The sequence below is a fragment of the Penicillium waksmanii genome (genome assembly GCF_028829765.1).
Source record: "Penicillium waksmanii strain IBT 27052 chromosome Unknown utg000009l:1.0-4314994.0:1.0-4318279.0, whole genome shotgun sequence".
NCBI lineage: Eukaryota > Fungi > Ascomycota > Eurotiomycetes > Eurotiales > Aspergillaceae > Penicillium > Penicillium waksmanii.
This window is the reverse complement of record NW_026643255.1, coordinates 1,302,917-1,325,796: the sequence shown is the minus strand read 5'-3', so window position 1 is coordinate 1,325,796 and position 22,880 is coordinate 1,302,917. Positions and strand designations below refer to the sequence as shown.

Genomic DNA, 22,880 nt, shown 5'->3' with positions numbered 1-22,880 from the left:
CGTCTTGGCTTGAGTAGCCGCGTGTCCCGAGCGGTCCACCAAAAGAGTTGAAGAAAACTCTGCCAGCCACGACCCGAACTATACAGATTTTCGGTAACTCCGTCCCGAGGGTATACTTTAAGTCCTTATACACTACACTCTGGATGATGCTGCACTCCAGCATCCCCAGCATCCCCAACATCCCCAGAAAATGCAAATAAAGTAGCGATCCGAGGGTTTTCCCCTCATGGTACGATCACTTGTGGCCAGATCTTAGGGGGGCGCGTTACATTGGGAATTTCCTCAAGGCTCCAAATTAGTCACGATGCGGAGAACCGCGTGAATTCCCGGCATCATGATTGGTGAACCGTCCGAGTGTCGGGCCGAATGACAGAACTAAACCTCCTCTGTAGCCAATGACACCTACACTATCGAATCTTCGGCGGGTCTTCCATGGGTCCTCCGGTCCCTCTTTTTCTCGTGTCTTGCCTCCCATGAGTCCCATCTGGGGGGGCGAACTAGAATCCCAAATGCACGGAGACCTGGGGTCTCTCCGAACTTCAAACTCAATATCCATTTCTCTTATTAATTGCTTGCTTCCCCATCTTTTCAAGTTCAAGTTCTCGTTCCCATCTCTTCTCTACTCGTGTGGGCTGTGCATCGTGCGTTCGTGGGATATATCTACTACCTCCCGAGGCCTAGTACTTCGCCAACTGCACTTCCTCCCCTCTTCCTTACCACCTTCACTCCACACCACAACTTGAAGTAGTATTCACCATGGATACCGTCTCCCCCCAACCCCCGTCATACGAGAATGACAAGATTGGAAATGGCGAGAACAAGCACAATCCAATCTTCGATGAAGAGAATAATTTGAAACCTGAGCATGGCGAGGTCTCGGACGCCTTCGGTAACGAGGAGTTCGCCGAGATCAAGTACAAGACCTTGACCTGGTGGCAATGTGGTCTGCTGATGATTTGCGAGTCCGTCTCGCTCGGTGTTCTGTCGCTGCCCTCTGCCGTCTCAACTCTGGGCATGATCCCTGGTGTGATCCTGATCGTGGGCCTCGGTCTGCTCGCGACCTACACTGGTTACAACATTGGTCTGATGCGCGAGCGTTACCCGCACATCCAGAACCTGGGAGACGCTGGTGAGATCCTGATGGGCGGTTTTGGTCGTGAGCTCTTCGGCCTCGGCCAATTCTTGTTCTGCATCTTCGTCATGGGAAGTCACATCTTGACCTTCCGTGTGATGATGAACACCATCACCGAGCATGGCACTTGCTCGGTCGTCTTCAGTCTCATCGGCATGCTCATCTCTCTTGTTCTGTCGATCCCCCGTACCATGAAGGGCATGACCTGGATCTCTTTTGCTTGTGAGTCCACCTGCACTACGCAGTGGTACAAACCCTTAATCTATAACACTCATACTAACTAATATCCAATCAGCCTTCATCTCCATCTTCAGTGCCGTCATGATCACCATGATCTCCGTCGGTGTCGAGGCCCCTCCTACCCGTGTCATTGACGCCACCGTCGAGACAAACCTGTACACAGCATTCCAAGCTGTTTCCAACATCGTCTTCGCCTACTGCGCCCACGTCGCCTTCTTCGGCCTCATCGCCGAGATGGAGACCCCCAGCGACTTCAAGAAGTCCCTCTTCATGCTTCAGGGCTTCGAAATCTGCCTTTACCTCACCGCCGGCGTCGTCATCTACTACTACGTTGGAACTGACGTTTCCTCTCCTGCCCTGACATCCGCCGGACCCCTCATGAAGAAGGTCGCATACGGCATCGCCATCCCCACAATAGTCGGTGCCGGTGTTGTCAACGGCCACATCGGTCTGAAGTACATCTACTTCCGCCTGTGCGCCAAGTCCGACCTGATCCATCAGCGTAACTGGAAGTCCATCGGCCTATGGCTCGGACTCGGTGTGTCGTGCTGGATCGTCGCCTGGATCATCGCCGAAGCCATCCCCGTCTTCAGCAACCTGAACTCGCTCATCTCCGCCCTGTTCGCTTCCTGGTTCAGCTACGGTCTCAGTGGTGTTTACTGGCTTCACCTGAACCAGGGCCAGTGGTTCGCGGGCCCCAAGAAGATCGCTCTGTTCGTGTTGAACACCGCCATTGTCGGCTTTGGTCTTGCTCTTTGCGTACTGGGTCTGTACGCTTCTGGTACCGCTATCCACAATGATACCAGCAGTGCTAGCTTCACCTGTGCCAACACTGATACCTAAGTGCCGCTAGTCGGCTAAGGTTGGCATGGGCTATTTCCCCCTTTTTCACGATTTGCTGTTCGAATTTATCATCCGAACTGTCTACTTGTACATAGATCACATTTACTTGCATTGCTCGGTTCTAGCGTACCGAATAGATTACTGGCTAGTCAATTGCATTGCTACTGTTATTTACTTTCTTTTCCCATATGATGTAGTGGACTACTCGATTCAACTGTGTCGTGCGAGGATCGGGTAAAATACAATAATATGGGCGCTAGGATTTTCATGGGCCTTGTATAAATCTAAAATAGCCAACGATTCAGAAACCGAGAAAAGCTATACACGGCTGAATCAGTATCCAACATCACCCTTCACCACTCCAACTACAACGCTTGGCTGACCATCCGAGTTCCAGATACCCGACTTTCCAGGGGACAGTACACCATTGGGGTCAAAATGATCCTTGAGCCCTTGCAGACATCCGCGAAGTGCCCCGTTGTTAAAAGTGAAATGACCAGCAACAGAATCCATGTAATCAACATGAGTTCGATACTCCGTGAACCCCTGCCGAGTGGTGTCATCCAGGAGCGACTCATACAACCGGTCACATCGAGCCGCTTCCTCGGGAGTGTAAACCACCAACTCAATCCCAATAATGTAGCGACCATATACATGGAAGTCGGCGAAAAAGTCAAACTGGGCGTCTATGGTCTTCTTCTTAGCCCCCAGATACCAGGAATAGAGTTCGTGACCGGAAGGAGGGAAGACAGGTGAAAAGCAGATGTGTCCACCCCCACGCCCACGATATGAGAGCATTTTCAAAGGATTTAGAGTCGGGAGACCACTGTGTGGAATCTCCTCTGCGCCGATATCGATGGCGCTCACATACTTCCTGGCCAGTCGGTGCGTTTCTTTCGTTCTAAGCTGGACGCCGTCGTATTGGGAGAATGTTTCCGTGATCACATCCCACGATGCATGAACCACGGACTTGGGTCCGTAGAGAGAAAAGGAGGCTTTCCAGAACCCGAATTTCATCATCTCCTGTCCTTGGGCCAAAGTAGTCTCTGGGATACACCCTTTGCCAAAGCACGGGGATATAAGGCTCTGCAATGTGGGACTTGGGTCAAGTATGCACTGGCGGAATAGATTCGAGATTGATGGGGAGTTTTGAATAATGTTGCGACGCATCAGATCGGTCAAGGTATTCACCAGGAAAGGGAGGTCTGCTTCGTTCTGTACGCTAATATCACACCACATGTAGTGTTCTGGGGCGGGTGTGAGATGGATTCCAATCTGGGTAACGATTCCTGATCAGAAAAGGAATTAGTATGTGAGCTTCAACGTCTCCGCCTAAAAGAAAGAGTTGAAGAAAACCAACCCAAATTAGACTGATAAAATAACCCATCAAGTGCTGGTCCGTATCCCCTATCATTTATACTAATTTAGCAAGTTCAACTTGAAGATATCAACCAAAAAAAGAATACACTTTCATTACCCCTTGAATAGTGGAAATGTTATATTTCCCTCCATAGCCCCCATGCCAGTTCGTAGAAGCTCCCCATTAGGCAAGACAACCCCCATACCACACTGGTTCTGGCTGTGTTCGCCATTCGGCGTATAACCAAACCCACGTTCCAGTGTGTTCCCTACAACCGATCCCCAACCAATAGCCGGAACAGATGGCCATAGGTCTATCTTTCTCTCATGTATATAATTGAATAGGTCGAAGAACGACACCCCCGGCTGCACAATAGCATAAGCAGCCTCCTGATTGACCTCCAGGATTGAATTCATTCGATGAAGATCGAGTACCATAGAGCCGGATACCACGGGTGCTGTTCCTCCATATCTGTCAAAAATAAAGTTAGCCGTAACATTAGCCGTAACATTGAGGGGTACAGAAAGAATTGCTCACCCTAAATTTTTTCCGCGGGACACAGTCCACAAGGGTAGCTTGTAGCGATTGGCTAGTCGGACTATTGTCTGAATCTCCTCCACCGAGCCGGGTCGCACTGCACCGCTCGGTTGGCGACTGTTATTTGGGCGCAGTGAAAACGGATCTCCATAAATGGTTTTTTGATCGGGGCCCTCTAATGCGCCGGGTGTGGCATCGGAGGAGAGGTTGTCGATGCCAACGATGTCGCTTAATTCTGCCAAGATTGTTTGGAAGGTGCTGGAGTCGATACCAGGGGGGAGAATGGGAGTAAGCATTGCGTTGGAAACATTCTGTGAGTATAATGTTTCCGAAGTGTGGCAGGTGGAAGGCCGAATAATGAATTTGAGTCAAGCAGGATGGTGAAGGGAATTTTATTTCTGTAGTAGATGGACCAAGCCTTGTAGGTTCAATGGTGCATAAAATGGCAAGTGCATAGAGTGGCAAAGTTTATAACTAACTAGAACAGAACCCGATGCAAGGGCAGGTAGTTTGGGGGGGGTGGTCTTTCATAGTCCGGCCGTGGATACTGAGTAGTATGTGTCGGGGCTAGATCCCCGACTATGGCCCTCGGGTAAGTCATGGGCGGGGAAAGTTCCGACCCATTGCTCAACATAGGGGAACACACCCGGAGCAAAGAACTTTAATTACTGATATCTTTCAAACGGACTCTTGAAATTTATTCATGGACCGAAGCCGTGTTCAAGGGCGGCATCTCGTCGGGGATACTCCCGGACTGGGGTCGCCCGGCGGGGATAGCATCCGTCGGAGGAGAATAAATACAGACAACTGTAGTCTGTAGGAAACACTGCACATCTAACTCCCATTTGAATATATCTGTTGCCGCCTGCCTTATTTGATCAGAAGAGTCGCCATGGCTGGCCATTTTCGCCAGAATTATGTTTCAAACAGCTACCCCGACTTACCTCAATTCAGTGGATTTATGAAGCCATGTCGGTTCGAAGGAGAAGTCCAGAACGTTGAAGTTCATGGTTCTATTCCTCCAGAAATTAATGGAACATTTTATCGAGTCATGCCCGACCCCAAATTCCCTCCATTTATTGAGAACGATGCGGTGTGTCTTAAAAAAGAATCGACTGATCTCTGTTGCATGCGTCTAATTTCTGTTATTAGTGGTTTAACGGCGATGGCTGTGTCAGCGCATTCCGATTCCACGATGGACGGGTTGACTTCCAGCAGCGATTTGTTCGAACGGAAAAGTTCGAAAGGGAACGTGAAGCGAATAGGGCTCTAGTTGGCAAGTCGCCCTGTACCCACGGAGTAGAATAACCCAACGACGGGAAATTAACGGTCGGAATATAGGCAAATACAGAAACAAATACACCGATATTGTCAGTTTTAAAACCCGTACCACCGCCAATACCAATATCATCCATTTCAATGGCAACCTTTTAGCATGTAAAGAGGATGGATTGCCATATGCCATGGATCCTGACACACTGGAGACGCTTGGACTTTGGGATTTCGAGGGCCAACTGGAGAGTGCCACATTTACTGCGCATCCTAAATTCGACCCGGAAACAGGTGAAATGGTTTGTTTCGGATATGAAGCTAAAGGAGACGGCACGCCTGACGTGAACTACTACACCTTTGACAAAAACGGCAAGATGCGAGAAAATGTCTGGTTGGTGGCTCCAGTGGTGGCGATGATCCATGATTTTGCCGTGACTGAAAATCATGTATGTGTTTGGTATGCTATCTCTTCAGAAACTTACAAGTCGACGCAGGTTATATTCCCACTGATCCCGCACACTTGCTCACTAGAGCGTATGAAAGCCGGGGGCGAGCACTGGCAATGGGATCCTACGATCCCCTGCTACTTTGGAGTTCTTCCACGTCATGGCCCGAAGTCAGAAGATGTCAAGGTAAGTCTTGCAATCATACGAGCGCCAAAATATTCAATCTCTGAGATGGCGTACATCAGTGGTTCCGGTCACGAAATGCCTTTCCGGGTCATGTCGCGAATGCCTATGAGACCGAGGATGGTCAAATCACTATCGATCTCCCAATGAGCGAACAAAATGTATTCTTTTGGTGGCCAGACAAAGACGGCAATGCCCCCGCTCCAACTGATTTATGCAGTCAATTGAGTCGATTCGTATTCGACCCGCGCACTGATGATATGGACCTGCCGGAACCTTTAATACTTGCAAAGGCAGATGTCGAATTCCCCCGAATTGATGATCGCTATTCCATGACGAAACATAGATATTGTTTCATGAATGTTATGGATCACAATATGGAGACGAACTTTGCGGCCATTGGACCCGTCATGGGCGGGGGCTATCCGCTTTATAATGCGTTGGGACAACTCGACCTCAGCACTGGCGAGATGAAGAAGTACTTTGTTGGCGGCCAGTCTATGGTTCAAGAGCCAGTGTTCATTCCCCGATCGAAAGCGGCAAACGAAGGCGATGGTTACGTCATGGCCTTGGTTAATCGATACGAGACGATGTCTAGCGATCTGGTCATTTTAGATGCTAGAAGATGGGAGCTCGTTGCAGAGGTGAAATTGCCATTGCGGCTGCGGGCGGGCTTGCATGGAAATTGGGTAGACGCAAGTGACTTGGCTCGATAGTTTTGCCCTTCGTGCTCATCCATGGGATTGTCCACTTTTTGTGCGGGATGTGGGGTATGAGTTATGCTGGAAAATCGGCATTTACATTGGACGTCGTATATGAAGACAATTGCTCAATTGTGATAGGGTAGATGTTCTATCAATGAATAAGAACAAAAACCGAATTTGGCACTTCAGATTGTGGCTTCATTTGCATAAAGCGGCTTGAATTCATCAGCAACTTGAGTCAGTCATAATAAGCAGAATCAAAAATGATGCCTTTGTCCGGATATCCGGGTCGGCAATGCTCCATACATTCAACTAGCGAGTCACGAGACCTGAAATCGTTGTTTGTGAGCCGTCAAAAGCCGTTGCCTTTCTTTCTTTCCTTGTAATCAAAACTCAAATGCTCAAAGCACCTCAGAGTTTATTGAGGGTCATGAGCGTTCTGCAAAATCACCTCTTGCTACACATCTTTGTATTATCTTGGTACCTGGTCGGTAATGGAGGGGGATACACCGGCCAGAAAGCGGGTACGCATCTCCATCGCTTGTCAGACGTGTAGGACTCGCAAATCTAGGGTATGTGTTTCTCTGCTCTTCAATATTCTAATCTGACACGCCGATTCAGTGCGATGGGCAGCAACCTAGTTGCCAGCGATGCCTGGACATAGGAGCAAAGTGCACATATGAACAACCGGGGACCCAGAGTGTTGGGGAACAGTAGGTTGAACCCCGCCAAATAATTCTGATTTGAGCTATGCAGGGGGAAACATCCACTGACTTCCGTAAAGAACAGTTTCAGATTTGCTGTTGAGAATAGAGGCATTGGAGGGAAAGCTCCAGTCCTTTACCGATCCTCCTCAGATTGGTGACACCCCGCCACACAGCGAGCCCACAAGACATGAGGCGCCCCAGATGTCTCAGCTCGGTTCCAGAGACCACGATGATGTGGATGGAATGGGATCTATTGCATTATCAGAGAGTGCAGATACGTCTACCTTCCATGGTGAGAAGTGCAGGCAGTATTTAAATGGCATACTCTCAAAATTTTAACCAAAAGAACTAGGACCATCTTCCAATTTGGCATTGATTCGGCGAATTTCACCTGCTCTTGCTCACTATAGCGACCATCTAGGGATTTTATCCAACGAGCATAGGCGAATTGCGGCCACTGGTTCATCCTCCGCCCAGAGAACGCGAGGTCAAGATCGGGTTTCTCAGGACATGCTGAACGTCCGTGCATCAATTGCTTCCAAACTCAACTCGCCTATATCTCTATTGCCGCGACATACGGAGATATTGGCAGCTTTAAAAGAATATTTTACAACGGTGGGGTCATTTTTCCCTTGCATTGATGAAGAAGCATTTTTTGCGGCATACTCAGAGCACCGTAAAAGTGAATTCCAAACTGCGCGTCGCTCATGGCTTGCTTTGTTGGTCATGATGATTTGCCATGCGAACAATACAAGAACAGCCAACTCGCCTTCGGGTCAAATTGAGAAAAGAACCGAGAACTTGTTTCAAATTGCGCTGGCATTTGCAATGCCGAACTTGCTCTTTGAGGCGAATTTAGAAATAGGTAAAGAGAAAACAGATGAGCATTGAAGTTGGTGGAAATTCGTTGACCTCGGTTATAGTGCAACTGCTTTGCCTGACGACATGTCACCTTCAGAGTCTCCCACGATCTTCTCAAGCGTGGACTTTTCATAGCCTTGCAGTAAAAGCCTCCATGCAAGTAGGGTTTCATACAATTGAGTCATCTGCCAGACTACCTTCGCTAGACAAAGAGATGCGAAAAAGGACTTGGCATTGGTGTGTGGTCAACGATGCGTATGTGAACCTTCCCACAAGACTTCTGACTAACTACTAACTTGAAATGGGTGCAGTATGCTTAGCGTTACTCTCGGTCGCCCCCCTCTCATCACAAAGTCTCTCGCAAATTTGGATATGCCACAAGACATCAGTGAAATCTATCCCTCCATAAGTCACAGTGCTTCAAGAACTGCTCTATCCTCATCCTTCTTTTCATCCATAATGTCAGCTCATCCATTTCGTGGCATTTCCTTTAACTGACCATAGCAGCAAACTATCGCGACTCACTTATGACATCCTCAGTTGGCTATTTGAGAACAATAAAAGTCTCAAGGATGATCGTACTGTTTCTCAGTCCCTAGAGCTTTCTTTTCGCAGTTCGCAAGCTTTATCCGAATGGCTTCAATCTATCCCCGTGGAGTTACGACCAGATCCTTCACTAGCCCCAGACCAAAAACAACGTTCAGCATTGCTTGCTCAACGATTTAAGACCATGTTAGCGTTTCGCTATTATGGTGCCTGTGTTTTAATCCAGAGACCAGTTATATTGTCCTTTCTAGAATTCCAACCAGGAAGGTCTAATGCAGAAAGTGACTCTCTCCTTCTGCAGAATGCAGGGCTATACTTTTTGAAGCGTTGTGTGACAACATGTGAGCAATGCGTCGTTCTCGCTCAAACCGTTGTCAATGAAGATCGCGGTGAAAAGGTTCTTCTAGGAGCATGGTGGATAACGTCATTTTACAGTAAGGCCTTGAATTATATTCAGACGCTAAACAATTTCCCAAGAAATATTCTAACTTACTTAATTCCACAGCCTTCCAGGCCTCAATGATGCTTGTTGCCATTATTTTGATATTACAGAAGCCAGAATTCGCAAAGGCATTGGATGTCGAGGGGCAGCGGAGTATATGGAGTTCCCTGGAAAGTTCGAAAAATGTGCTTGTGTACTTGGATAACAACAATCTCGTCATATCTCGATGTCGAGGATTTCTAAATGCTCTTTTAGAAACTATTTCCTTCTCGCATGACTCCAGCTCAAGGGCTGGACGAGGTCGTCTGATCCCAGAGAATGAAATTTCGAGCCTTGGGATTAGACAGCATAACACCACGGACTTTGGGTTTGATGCACACTCGCTTGGAGATAACTTTGACTTCGAGGCGTTTGCCAGAGAATTACTTGGTCCAGAACTGGAGCTTCTAAACGGTACCTAAAGGCCATAATGTCCCGAGAAAAAGGAGGTGTCAACAATAGCATAATCCGAATAGCACTGGTTTGATGGTCTATGTAGCGTTATAGCTCACTAGCTCCGCGATTTTCTGTCGCATTACATAATAGCTTTCTTGGTATAATTTGCACTACGACCAGTAGTGTCGATGTACCTTGAAAGCTGCCGAACGATTCGAATAAATTTGAGATAGACGTACGGAGGCTTGAGATGTTGGCTCAGATGTTGGAATCAAGCATTCGAGAAAGGCGGCTATCTTCGCAACGTCTGGCCAATCATGGCCATGAGCTCCGTAAAGAATGCGTTCAAATCTGGCGAGGAAGACGGCAAGGGGATCTGTGTCCTGCTTAAGACTGACAAGGCGACCTTCGGCTTCTGAGACCTTATTTGGGCCATAATAAACACAAGAAAGTCGGCGAAGGATCGAGTTGTGGTCATAGTTGCCGGATACTTTGGAATATGCTAGCTGTGGAAGCATTATGGCTTGTTACTGTCGAGGTTTGAGCAAACGTAGTGAAAATAATACTAGTACTAATTATAATCCATTATATCCACTGGCAGTTTGCAGGGGCGCGCAGGATGAGGTCTACTACTAGTAGCCACGCGAGGTAACGTTTCATGGATTCATTCCTTGAAAGATGATGCCCAGGTAGTGCTACTACTCAGTGGCAGAAAGGGAGAAAACTTGAAATATACCTGTCTATTACTCTAAAGATTTGAAACTCAAAAAAGAAATACTATGTGCCAGCTCTTGGCTTCAATGACCAGCTGCCTCTCGAAACACGATCAGAGCAAAGGATCAGAGCAAAAATTGATATCATGCAAGATATACATTCAAAAGAAAGGTGTGAGCAAATGCAATGAGGCCGAATCAATGAGTCGGAGGTTGCCATTCCTTATTGCTTTTCAAGGTCGGTCGGGCGTTTGCCGCGAACAGAGTAGAAATTGGACATCTTGATGTGATTTGACTTGCCGGTTCTTTCATCGTAGAGACCACAGCCGTGGAGTGAAGCGCTGGGTGGTGTGTAAACTGTCGATTGTCAGCATTCAATGTCACACGAGTGATAAGGGAAGGGCTGACGATGTAGAGAAATGGCAAAGTTGTCCGAGTCGGGATTGTAGACGCGGTGAAGGCCAAGCTCGAGGAGATGTCAGTATCAATGAAAGCTTCGAGGACTATCCGGATTAAGTACCTTGTCAGACATGTAAGTGACTTGGTTTTCATGATAGGTAGTGTCTTTGGTTACGAGGAGCGGAGACGTCTCCCCCGTCTGATCCTTTCCTCATCAGGCCACGAATAGAGGGTCTCCTGTAGTTTTCCTTTCAGGATCTGTTGCGAGCATAGTCAGATAGGCAATTTGAAAGCCATTGTCTGAATGAAAGATACCTTCATCACGCAGTGTGCGTTGGCATGGTCGTGAATCGCACTTCCCTTTCCGGGGGTCCAAACTAGAATGAGCTGGCAGTGATTATTAGTATTGGAATACGAGCGGAATAGAGTAGATTGAATGCATTAAGCACTTAAATGTATTTGCTTACCAAGTTACTCTTGCCATTTCCCTCATCAATCAGGTTTCGCGTATAGGCTCTGCTCGCGTCCCCCAGGGCGAATGAATGCCATTCTGATTCATTCGAAACATATTTATCCATCAATTTCTGGATCACCATCGGATCAACATCATCCGAGTCCAAGCCTGAGCTCGGCCCCAAGACAGCACTAAGGTCTCGCACGAGTTTCTCGAAAGCACTCGAGTCTAGGTCAGAGACCGACGGTGAGTCGGCGGGCACATTGAGGTACGGCATTATAAGATGGCGAGGTTAAAGACTTCCACTTTAGAGTTGAAGGGTGTCTTGATCGAGCCAGCCGATCAAGATGGAAGGATGTCGCTATCGGTGCCGAGATTGGAATCGGAGACGGCTATAAGTAAGAATATCAGGATGAAAGGAAGAACGAGATGACGCAGTCGCGGGAATAAAAAATGACAATGAACACTGAACAGTGGAGTATCTTTCACATTACTTTGCATCTCCATTGATTCATGATATTAGTAGCATTGCATTTAGGATGAATTGTTTGTTGTGTAGCCAACCCGATTGAGGATTGGATTTCTGCGATTTCTGCCTGAGGCATCAGATGTTGTGATCACGACATTCACGTGTTATAGTGCCTGATTTCTCAGGCACCCTATGACATAATGGCTAAAAATCTGCCTGAGGCCTGACCCCCGCCATGACTAAGCCATTTTGAGTGCCACAATTCAAAGATTGCGGTCTCCGCAAATTCATCATCGCAACAAAAAAGGCGCCTGCTCGAAACTTTCAGGGAAACTCAAGACGAGAGAGTTCCCTGCCCATCTCCGACCCCGAATTGGTCCCATACACCCTCTCCCTCCGACGATTTTAGTGTTTTCCAACCGCAAAAATGGCGACCACAATCGACAAGGTTAGTGCGATGTCTCTGTCGAACCCTTAAATTTAGGGTTGTCGAGGGATGAATGGTCGCTAATGTCTATTTCCATGCTATAGATCAAGGACATTGAGTCCGAGATGGCCAAGACCCAAAAGAACAAGAACACCTCCTTCCATTTGGGTACGAAATACTCGCTAAACCCATCTACACTCCTCGACGGACTCGACTGACAACTAGTGAAGGACAACTGAAGGCCAAGCTTGCAAAGCTCAAGCGTGAGCTGTTGACTCCGACTGGAGGCGGCGGCGGCGGCGCCGGTGGTGAGTGCTTTTCTCCCGTGAATGTCTTGCATCTATGTACCCATGGCTAATATGGATACTCCCCAGCCGGTTTCGATGTTGCGCGTACTGGTGTTGCAAGTGTGTAAGTTAGGCCTTCAATCTACCGCACACATCAATAGCGATATACTAATCCATTTATGCAGTGGTTTCATTGGTTTCCCCTCCGTCGGAAAGAGTACCCTCATGAGCAAGCTTACTGGACAACACTCTGAAGGTAGGTGATGGACCCGAAGCAGAGGAATATATTTTTGTTTGACATGACTGACATCGCTCTCCAGCTGCCGCTTACGAGTTCACAACTCTTACGACTGTCCCCGGCCAAGTCATGTACAACGGTGCCAAAATTCAGATTCTGGATCTTCCCGGTATTATTCAGGGTGCTAAGGACGGTAAGGGTCGTGGTCGTCAGGTCATTGCTGTGGCGAAGACCTGCCATCTGATCTTCATCGTCCTCGATGTCAACAAGCCTCTGGTTGATAAGCGCGTCATCGAGAACGAATTGGAGGGATTCGGTATTCGTATCAACAAATCTCCTCCCAACATCAACTTCAAGAAGAAGGACAAGGGTGGTATCGCTATCACCAGCACCCAGCCTTTGACTAACATCAGTCACGAGGTAAGCATTGCATCACCAAAGCTTCACCAACACTGCGTCGGAATGGACTGAGCTCACACAGAAACAAACAGGAAATTAAAGCCGTTATGAACGAGTACAAGATCTCTTCTGCCGACATTGCCATTCGTTGCGATGCCACCATCGACGACCTGATTGATGTTCTCGAGGCCAAGAGCCGAAGCTATATCCCCGTCGTCTACGCTTTGAACAAGATCGACGCCATCTCCATTGAGGAGCTGGATCTCATTTACCGTATTCCCAACGCCGTTCCCATCAGTTCGGAGCACGGCTGGAACATCGACGAGTTGTTGGAAATGATGTGGGAAAAGCTCAGCTTGAGGCGAATCTATACTAAGCCCAAGGGCAAGGCTCCCGACTACACGGCCCCTGTCGTGCTCCGGGCTTCCGGCTCCACTGTGGAGGACTTCGTAAGATAACCACCATGCCCATTATGCGATGAAAACATCATGCTAACGTTCCGCAGTGTAACGCCATTCACCGCACTATCAAAGATCAGTTCAAACACGCCATTGTGTATGGCCGCTCTGTCAAGCACCAGCCGCAGCGAGTTGGTCTCGCCCACGAGCTTGCTGATGAGGACATTGGTACGAAACCGTCCCCGATGCACAGAATCATCTCCGAAAATATAAAACTGACCACATCTATAGTGTCGATTGTCAAGCGGTAAACATCCATACCAACCTTCTTGCCCGTCACAGTCTGCATTTCGAGCGAGCAGATCCAAATCATGCTGGGAATGTGGCCGGCGGTCTGGGGCTCGGATGCCTCTACCCCTGGGATGCTGACAGGCACGGGGCTTCTGGGCCATAGATCCCCGCCAAACGCCACGGAAGGCAAGCGCAGTTGGACGGCACGAGCTGTTGTCGCACGGACAACCAAGCTCATCGAATGGGGTGGCGAGATCTCGCAGGGCTCGTGGAGGGGAAGGGAGATTGAACTTCGGGCTGTGAGCAGCAAGCCCAGACGGGCCGCGCATACACTGCTTGCTTATTGCGATGTTCGTTCCTAACCCGTGGTATCTACTCAGGGGTTTGAGGCGTGACCCTGACCAAAATTTCTTTTTCTTTTGCTAGAGGCCCCGCCTGGTTGGTGAAGGGCCCAATGAGTTTGCTTTGGCCACAGAGGCAACAGGGAGGGGTCGAAGTATCAAGGGCAACCTCATTTGCAATGCTCTCGGCAAGGTGTCCAGGTTTGATTGATTGAGTCATGTTTTTCTTTTCTTCACCATTTTATGCTTTATTTCCGGCTCACTATGTACGACCTTTGGAGCGACCGGTTCATATTGTTATGACTACCCATTCTTTTTTTCGCCATTGTCGAGGATGTGTTTGTCCTTCCCACCATCATGAGCGACAATCCTTTCAATAGAAACAAAAGAGAAATCCAATTCAAATGTTCTAGATCAAGGTCTTTATGGCGAAACAGGCCGCTTTTGCATACTCTGCGGTACAGGCTTTTTTGACACCCACCCACCACCAACTCCCCACATTCATTTTTCAAGGCAGTGAAGCGACCAGTGGTACCTCGTCCCTCCTACGGATAGAGCGATTACAGATGGAATAGTTGATATTTGCTTTTGCTGCCCGAACAAATTTCTCCCGCCTCTGTAATATCGATCCTGCAACCATGAACAAAGAACAACAAGCCACGCTGCATCCTCGGCGACTCCCCCGACATACTACTAGTACGGCATGCATTGGAGTAATGCCAGAGAGCCAATAGCCAACCCGGTATATACTAGCGAACCCCCGCTTACACCAGGACAGGCCGATATTCTTATCGGCCCCAGCTGGCACGCAGAAATCAGGCACTACGCGCATGCGCATACGAGGGTCAGAAGTACCGGCTTGCTAATTCAGATTGATGATTCTGATCCCCACGCCAATGCTAATGCTAATACTAATGCCGGCGATTTGGTACATACCCATTGGATGGATGTCTGAAATGCACTATTCCCGAGCGAGTAAAAGGAGCTTCCTATACGGAGTACGGAGTAATTGGCATCTCATCTCATCCCATCCAGCCCTCGCGAGAAAAAGCCATCGTCCGTGACCTTCCCTTCCCAGCCCTGCGCGTATTCCACACATGGAGCTCTTGTCATCAAAGCGACCCTTGCTAAAGACTAATCCCGAGAAAGGAAAGTAGGTTGCATGGACTTCTATTTAGATATCTTGACTCGCCACCGAACTTCCTCGGCGTTCCGCCTGGGGTTGGCTCGATTTGGTTTCGACGAGGCTACCGAGTAAGGGGCCCCTGTCAGCAAGCCTCCGGGTCTACTCTCAGAGTAGTATAGTAAGTCTAGACGGGGCGATGGCCCTCATCCCTTTGGTCGATCTGCCGATGCAACAAGCCCCGAGCTTTGGTCGAGAAGAGTCGAGACGCAATCGATTGGGGGATTGAAGACCGGTCAAAGCTCCCCTCGACATTTTAGACAGCGGACCAAAGGCAATTATGGTGTGCATACGTACGTACATCGCGGAAAGGGAAGGGAAGGTAAAAGGGGCTATGGGGCGGAGGAGGATCTCGACCCGGTGCACTGACCGGTGCTAAATTATTCAGGAGATGGATCACTTCGAAGATTTGGCAAAATCGTGGGAAGCGCTATATTCGGGGGGATGCGTATACCCGTCATAGCTTAGAGGGGGACTAGGCGCTAATGGCTAAGGATTACGATGGGAGAATGTTGGGATCCGATAGGGTCAGTTTCGTGTAGAAAAGAGGGGATGGAGGGGATGGAGGGGGAGAGGAGGAGAGAAGGAACATCGAAATTGGATCTGTCAAGCCTCGCACGTTGTACCCCTGCTGTGTGTGTCCCTGCTTCTTCTTCTGCCCTGCTTTGACTCGGTACCAAATTTGGATCGGCATGTCAAAAGTACTAGGCTCGAGCTTTACACACACCTTTCTCTCTCCTCGTATGCTTTTCTTTTTTAGCTGCTGCTGAAGGATATGCGCACGACGGGATTGACGTGCTGCATCCTGTGCAAAAAAGGGTAAGATGGACAAGCGAACAGACCCATTTGGTACGAAATGAATCCATGGGTTGTGTATGGAGTATGTTATAGTTGAAGTGAACAATAATCCACAAACATACATACAAGAGGGCCTAGTATAGAAGCCGGTTCCTTCGAATCCATGGTTGAAGAAGAGGGGAAACAAGCGGTGAAAAGTCGGTCCTGTTAGCGATTTAGCGATCGTATTGAGAAGGATTTTGTCGTGATGAGACCGGGGTTATGTGTAGTATGTAAATTATCTGATCAGCTCCACTCCATTCCAGCCATGTTCACAAGTCATGCAGTACGAGTATATAAACGATTTACAGTAGATACAGATAGGATGATTGAGCAAGTTCCTCGCATCACAAGGGAACCACAGCGGAGTCTCGCGGAGACCAAGTGGAGCACTGGCAGCGCCCGCAAATCGCCGATCTCGATAGCCCAGGCCTCGGGGGCACGATCTGGTCCGTCCGCAGGTGGGAGATCGGCAGAATGGACTACTGCAGACCAAGTTGAATTTGCTAACCAGCCCTAGTACATGTAAGTACCCCGATACCCGAGATGATACCCTAGGGTTCCCCACCAAATGCCTTCTGCCCGGTGTGTATACGGAGTCCAACCCACCTGAAGTTTGTACATGTCTGTACATGCCTGTACACATTAGTTACATATTACCTGCGGTCTATCAGGTGACTGTATTGACACCGATCCCTTCTCGTGGTCTCGTTGCATTGCATTGCAGCAGCAGCTTCCCCAGGCACCGCGCCTGCATCTGGGTTATAATTTCGGTCCATAACCAACCAGGATAGCTAGCTAGCTTGATCCTCTCCAAGTACGGAGTAGACTTTCTCCAAAAAGGCAGCTCCTACTGCCACATTATGTCATGACAGACAGCCCATCACTGCGTAGTAAGGTTGGTTCATCCTTCGGTCCCCACTCGATCGACAGAGCGCGGTCCGGACGAGGTGAATTCGAACCATCCTTGTCCGAGTACCTCCAAAATGGGCGTGTGCTGCCGTTGAGAGCTCATGCAGATCGGTACCTGACTCGAACCTGAGCATCCTGGAGCATCCTGAGCATCCACCCACCCCGGCCCTCTCCTAATGCGCTTGTGTTCCCTCGCAGGCTCGCACAACGCGGTCAAAGAAATCCTCAGTGGGAACCGCCGAAGAAGCAATTATTGGTGTCTCTGCCCGTCTATAGGATGCCGGTGATTTCGATCCTGACCGGTCTAGACTTCTTTCTTCTTCTGCTCCGAGGTGAGACCCAGTCGCATTGTGGACGAAAGCCACCCCCTCATGGCTTGCCCTAATCCTTCCCGTCAAGACTGGATAGAAACTGGTGAGATCATCCGAGATTTCTCCCCTTCTCTGCTAGGAAATGGCGTCAGCCCACACTCCGCTGATCTGATGCGATTGCATTCCCAACCAGTGTTTCTCCCAGACAGGAAGCGATTTGCGGTGGATTCGACTCTTTGCCCTCGTCCTTTCTCCATTCCACCCGTTCGCCTTTGTTTCCCTCGACAATCCACGTTTCTGACTGGCGCAAACTAGCAAAACAGCATTATTAATGTATTTTTTTCTTTTTAATAAAAAAAATTAATCTAGACGGCAGCACGCAGGATGATTGGTGTTATCGTCGAATCATTGATTACTCTAGTGTTGCTGGTGGTTCGCAAACTCCCCTGGTCGTCAAACTTGAGATAGTACAAAATTTGTCAGACCTCTTCTTCTATTGTCGACTAGACAGGGCCATCCCCATTCTTTCCGATAAAATTTGCTCGAGAATTTGGAAAATAAAAAAAAGGAAACGACCAGGCCGATTTGACACTAGCATTGCCTCGTGGTGAGGTCGAACAAGTGGGGAGGGTGCATGAGATTCCTTTTTGCTTCGCTCGTACCGTGGAATTTATGCGACATAGACCGTATCCAAATGATTAATCTTAATCCCGATCAATATGAGGACCTTTATGGACAGGACTCCGGAGTACTACTGACATATGACGGTTTGAGCATACATACAGGTAACTCTGTTCTTAGCCCTGTACATACATACTAAATACAGACCGATTTACGGCAGATACCGCACTCCATACCTTTACCCCCCCCCCGTCTCCAACTCTCCTCTCTCTCGCTCTCTCCACATCGTTCCATGGGACGCCTTGGGAGCATCATCCGTGCAGATTTGCGAGACCGTTCTTTGACAGTCTTGTTTACTGAAGGTTTCCGGGCCGGGGAGGACCGCTGTGGGTCGCGGGTGGAGCAGAAGCAGAAAATGAGGGCTGAGCAGTTAGCGCCCAAACACTCGCATCATGGAGTTCCTCCTCCTGGTCTAAGCCCCCTCCCCGCTCTGCCCTGTGATAGGGCAGAGACTTGCAACTTAGTTCGGCCCTTGTATCAATTCCGTATTGATCACAGGCAAATGGAGGCGGGGGATTCGCTCAGATGGAGAGGATCCATGCTGCTCCTCATTTGCCTATTAGCCGTGTCATTTTTCGAGGATGTCTGATGCGTTCGGATCCTGGCAGAAAACGAGGGTGATCGGCACTGTCCTTCAGAGATCCCTCATACTGTATTCGGCAATAGTCCCTGGGCAAAAAAAAGGGAATTGCTTTGCTCGTGGGATGCGCCCCAACCCCCCCAACCCACACCCTACCATCTTCCCATCTTCCTATCCCGTGGCCAATCTGACTTTCGAGGATCTCCAGTTATGAACGAGATCGTGCTTTTACAAATTTCATTCGCACTCCCTCCCAACCTTCTACTCCGTTTATCTTGAGGTCCTTCGCTACACTTTCTTGCTTGGTGCACCGTGCCCTCGCCAAAGACATCACGCGGAGTGGGCCAGAGCCTATGGTTCTAGGAGATATTCCCTCCATCAAGGTCATGACATGACTCTTGGGCCACTTCAGGTTCCATTACAACCGTTGAGCTCCTTCCGAAAAGTGGGCGCGATGAAACGATAGTCGGCACTGCCGCAATCGCCTTGTCCACACCCACTGGCAGACTTGGTCCACACTGATCGTCCTAGCCTGCGCTATGTATGCAGCGGATGTCATGCGGTCTTTAGGTTCAGCGGTTTATCGATCCGCTTCCCGGCCCCCAGCAAATCATCACGGATATCTGCCCGTCGAGTGAACCTCGTCTGCTCCCCGCGGATGATCTACTGTTGCTCCGATGGTCCGATTAGGCCCATAGCCTCGACGTGCAATTTCGTGAAGCGAGGCTTCCTCCACCGACAACGGCCAGTCATGGTGACAGACTGACCGCGAGGCAGGTCGACCAATTTTGTAGACCTAGAGGAAAGATCGAATACAAGACGCCCCCAGGAGGCCCGGCCCCAGGTGGTTCCAAGGAACCTCGCAACGTAGAGAGAGGGTCATATCTACTCCGTATTACAAGTAGATACGAGGGAAAAAAATCCGTATTCCATAAAAGTATAGATTGGGTATCAAGCATGTCATAACAATATACTCCATACCCAAGCGAATCCCGGCCGAGTTCGGAAAGCGAGGGGGGTTGGGAAGGAATCAAGGTCAAGCGAAGCCAGCAAAAAGAAAAAAAAAAGAAATGATAAAATAAGAAATATCCCGGACACACCTTACGGTAGAATATCACTCAAAGAAACACTTCCCGCGTTTACTCTCTATGTATACTAGAGAACAGCCTTTCTGTTCTTTGACAATACCTTTCCGTGTAATACACAAACGGGCCTACCGATTGGGCCGAACGGACCTGAGGAGATGCAACCCCTGCGCAGCCAATATATCTCACTCTGGACCAACCAGGCGCCGTTTCTTCCTCTGTTTGACAGGGGTGGCTTTTTTTTGGAAAAACCTCTTGCGTGAATATTATAATTTCTGGAAAATAAAAATAAAAATAAAATAAAACAAAAGATTTCTAAGTCCCATTCCGACCAGCCTTTTCTTTGCACCGCGACCAATCACACTTGGGATCGGCTGAATTCCTCTCGGCGCAAGAAGGTTATCACTTTTCTCCGGAGTGTCCCCTTCTCGTGCCAGTTGCAATTGAGATTCAACTCGTTCTGTCAATCCACGCGACTTTTTAGGATCTGCGCTCTTAGTAGCCCTGATTTCCTTTTAACTCCGTCCATTGCCTTACCCGCATTTCGCACCTTCTCCCCTTCTTTACCTCTTGCATATCTGTATACCATTAGGTACAGCCCGACTTCTCTATCCTCTTGCGTCTGGGATAGTTTCTCGCTGGCTCCGCTTTGCTAAACGAAACCCCCCTCCCTCGCTTGTGGGAACTGTTTGCAATCAGGAAAATCTATCACACACCGCTACCGACAAATCTATACAACTCTTGGTCGTGTGGTGTGGAATATGCATAGTCCCTCATTGTCTCACCTCTAGATTGTCGCATTGTTTCCAACCTCGGGGAAAGTGGATTGTTTCTCTTTCCTCCCAGGAATATTCATTGTCTCTTTGTCCCAAACTGAGCCTATCAGCTCTGGGGTCATAGGAAACCCGTCCCCCAAATTAACATATCGTCGCCATGGAAGATTCAACTGCCATGGAAACGGAATCCCACCACGCCCCAGACCGTGAATTTACACATTCGCCCTGGGTGGAACTGGGCACTTTCACTTCCCCTCAACACTCACCGCCGATGCCCGAGTACAGTGGTTTTGACTATGGTCACTCGACAATGATGGGTGTTGATGCGTACGGCATGTCAATACCGCCACCCTATGCTTCGCTGCCGCTACCCTTGCCCTCGCATCACTGGCCCAGCATGATGACTCCACCAACACCTTTCCAAGAAAATGGCTTACCTCCGGTCCCGGCTCCAACTTCTGTTTCACCCTCGGCTCCCGCGCCTCCGGGTCGCAAGTCCTCGACGAGTAGTACAACGCCGCGCAGGACGCTCACCGACGATGATCGTCGCCGAATGTGCATATATCACGAGCAAAATAAAACCGCCAAACAAACTGATATTGGAGGTAAGATTGCCATTTCCCGATTTGGTCACTTGAGTCTGTGAAACTGGAGCTAGGGCTAACTATATCGTGCGCAGCAATGTTTGGTGTGGAGAGAAGGTAAATCGAATTCTGGTCGCATGATCAGATCTTTCTAGTTCGCACGACTAGCTGCTAACGTATCATTTCTAATATAGTACTGTATCCAAGGTCTTGCGCCAGAAGGAAAAGTATCTAAGCCTCGATGATGGTCATCGCTCACCTATCAAGCGAGCCAAGGGTAGAATCCCTGATATTGAGAAAGCCCTTTCCAACTGGGCCAGGAACTACCAGCGCCAGGGGTTCTCTTTAAATGACGACATGATCAAAGAAAAAGCCCACTTCTTCGCCGTCACTTGTGGATGTCCAGAAGGCAAGGAAAGGGTGATCACCAAAGCCTGGCTGGATAAATTCAAGCAAAAGAATAGCCTGATGGGTGCGAAGGCTCGAAAGGGAGCCCGCAGCAGCTCCAATAGCCCGATTCGTATCAATACCGACTTAATGAGCGAGTCCCCCCTTAACAGCCCTACCGGCCATTCTCCGTTGTCTGCAACTGGATTTGGATCGCCTCTGTCACCAACCCATAGCCTGGATGGCGTGAAACAGGAGCCGGTCGACGGATTGCCTGAGCTGTCCGGTGGCTATCAACATGGCCACTCCCAAAGTACCACTTCATTGGACACAACCTCTACAGGAATGACCAGCCCATCATCGACATTGGTTTCCGACAGCCCTTTTACTCCGACAAGTCAATCTCGCCTTCTATCGTCGGCCGGTATCCAGTCCCGACCACGCAGCCAGACATTTCCCTCGCCCCCCATCGATCCAACCCTGTTGACAGCAGACGAGTCTATGGACCACAAATGCACCAAATCCGAGTCCCAGCAACAGCGATCGGTGGCTATGCTCGAGTCACCCTTGGAGCTGGGAGACGAAGAAGGCCAGGCCACCGTTAAGGGTATCAATCCTAGTAAGATAGTTAAGCGCAACCGCAGCAACCCAGAGATCAAGACCAAGTCGATGCAGCCCCCATCCTCGCTGCCAACCCCCAAGTCTACTGTCGTATCACCGATCAGCGCACCTGGCTCTCCGACCCAAGACGAAGCACGACAAGCCTTGGAACTCGTTATGAATTATTTCCAGCACCAACCAGCCGGTCTTCAGGCACAGGAATATGTTACTATCGGCAAGCTCATGGAGCGTCTCGAGCTGGCTAAGGCTCAGCATAACCCCCACATTGGTGGACTGACGAGAATCGACGAACATGAAGATTCCCCTCGCCTCACCAAGAAGCGGAGTATTCACAATCTTGCTTGATGCGTGTCGCCTTTCAAGCCACTGGCATTTTCCTGCTCCCATAAGCTCCAGGGCTCCATCCAAATTCCCCACCATTCCTTCAAATCTCCCGCATCTATCCTCTCTTTACTACATGCATTTTTTGGCTTCAGTGATTCCCCCACCCATCTTGCTATTTATTTTATTCTGGCGGCTTGTTCTTCTTCATCTACTCCAGCTCGACGACTCTATCACGCTTTCTATTTACTGTTTTTCTCTGCCGCATTTCATTATTGCATTCTCAACTGTACGAACCCAACACACCCTTTCTTTCTATGCCGACTCGCGTTGGAGAAAGAAACAAAACTTGTCAACAAACAGATCTACACATACCAGAGGGCAACCTCGCATGCTTTGAAATGGGGTTTGGATTTGATTCGGCGCTGCAACCATTTTCTGTTTTCTTCTCTTTACGCATGACATGTTCCACTCCTCG

The 22,880-nt window shown here is 49.0% G+C and overlaps 9 protein-coding genes across 9 annotated transcripts; 6 read left to right on the top strand and 3 right to left on the bottom strand.

Moving 5' to 3' along the window:
• Positions 1 to 756: 756 nt before the first annotated feature.
• On the top strand, positions 757 to 2,215 carry N7481_010869 (neutral amino acid permease; the record flags this gene model as incomplete). The annotated part of the gene is made up of 2 exons (XM_057270088.1): positions 757 to 1,354; positions 1,428 to 2,215. The coding sequence occupies 2 exons, from the start codon at positions 757 to 759 to the stop codon at positions 2,213 to 2,215; spliced, it is 1,386 nt and encodes a 461-aa protein (XP_057117262.1).
• A 333-nt stretch (positions 2,216 to 2,548) lies between these two features.
• Positions 2,549 to 4,408, bottom strand: N7481_010868 (FAD-binding oxidoreductase; the record flags this gene model as incomplete). The annotated part of the gene is made up of 3 exons (XM_057270087.1): positions 2,549 to 3,504; positions 3,781 to 4,046; positions 4,113 to 4,408. 3 exons carry the CDS (start codon positions 4,406 to 4,408, stop codon positions 2,549 to 2,551), a joined length of 1,518 nt encoding a protein of 505 aa, XP_057117261.1.
• A 596-nt stretch (positions 4,409 to 5,004) lies between these two features.
• On the top strand, positions 5,005 to 6,729 carry N7481_010867 (carotenoid oxygenase family protein; the record flags this gene model as incomplete). Its single annotated transcript, XM_057270086.1, has 4 exons — positions 5,005 to 5,205; positions 5,265 to 5,400; positions 5,454 to 6,016; positions 6,076 to 6,729. 4 exons carry the CDS (start codon positions 5,005 to 5,007, stop codon positions 6,727 to 6,729), a joined length of 1,554 nt encoding a protein of 517 aa, XP_057117260.1.
• A 1,710-nt stretch (positions 6,730 to 8,439) lies between these two features.
• Positions 8,440 to 9,734, top strand: N7481_010866 (fungal specific transcription factor domain-containing protein; the record flags this gene model as incomplete). Its single annotated transcript, XM_057270085.1, has 3 exons — positions 8,440 to 8,540; positions 8,790 to 9,228; positions 9,345 to 9,734. 3 exons carry the CDS (start codon positions 8,440 to 8,442, stop codon positions 9,732 to 9,734), a joined length of 930 nt encoding a protein of 309 aa, XP_057117259.1.
• Positions 9,735 to 9,847: 113 nt separating this feature from the next.
• Positions 9,848 to 10,226, bottom strand: N7481_010865 (uncharacterized protein; the record flags this gene model as incomplete). The annotated part of the gene is made up of 2 exons (XM_057270084.1): positions 9,848 to 9,910; positions 9,948 to 10,226. 2 exons carry the CDS (start codon positions 10,224 to 10,226, stop codon positions 9,848 to 9,850), a joined length of 342 nt encoding a protein of 113 aa, XP_057117258.1.
• A 418-nt stretch (positions 10,227 to 10,644) lies between these two features.
• On the bottom strand, positions 10,645 to 11,551 carry N7481_010864 (putative cysteine dioxygenase Cdo1; the record flags this gene model as incomplete). Its single annotated transcript, XM_057270083.1, has 4 exons — positions 10,645 to 10,762; positions 10,996 to 11,078; positions 11,136 to 11,207; positions 11,288 to 11,551. The coding sequence occupies 4 exons, from the start codon at positions 11,549 to 11,551 to the stop codon at positions 10,645 to 10,647; spliced, it is 537 nt and encodes a 178-aa protein (XP_057117257.1).
• Positions 11,552 to 12,170: 619 nt separating this feature from the next.
• N7481_010863 (GTP-binding protein RBG1) lies at positions 12,171 to 13,803 on the top strand (the record flags this gene model as incomplete). The annotated part of the gene is made up of 9 exons (XM_057270082.1): positions 12,171 to 12,191; positions 12,275 to 12,338; positions 12,401 to 12,478; positions 12,545 to 12,581; positions 12,643 to 12,713; positions 12,778 to 13,115; positions 13,187 to 13,543; positions 13,600 to 13,720; positions 13,784 to 13,803. 9 exons carry the CDS (start codon positions 12,171 to 12,173, stop codon positions 13,801 to 13,803), a joined length of 1,107 nt encoding a protein of 368 aa, XP_057117256.1.
• A 60-nt stretch (positions 13,804 to 13,863) lies between these two features.
• Positions 13,864 to 14,145, top strand: N7481_010862 (uncharacterized protein; the record flags this gene model as incomplete). The annotated part of the gene is made up of 1 exon (XM_057270081.1): positions 13,864 to 14,145. One exon carries the CDS (start codon positions 13,864 to 13,866, stop codon positions 14,143 to 14,145), a length of 282 nt encoding a protein of 93 aa, XP_057117255.1.
• A 6,501-nt stretch (positions 14,146 to 20,646) lies between these two features.
• N7481_010861 (uncharacterized protein) lies at positions 20,647 to 22,426 on the top strand (the record flags this gene model as incomplete). Its single annotated transcript, XM_057270080.1, has 3 exons — positions 20,647 to 21,094; positions 21,169 to 21,190; positions 21,268 to 22,426. The coding sequence occupies 3 exons, from the start codon at positions 20,647 to 20,649 to the stop codon at positions 22,424 to 22,426; spliced, it is 1,629 nt and encodes a 542-aa protein (XP_057117254.1).
• Positions 22,427 to 22,880: the final 454 nt, after the last annotated feature.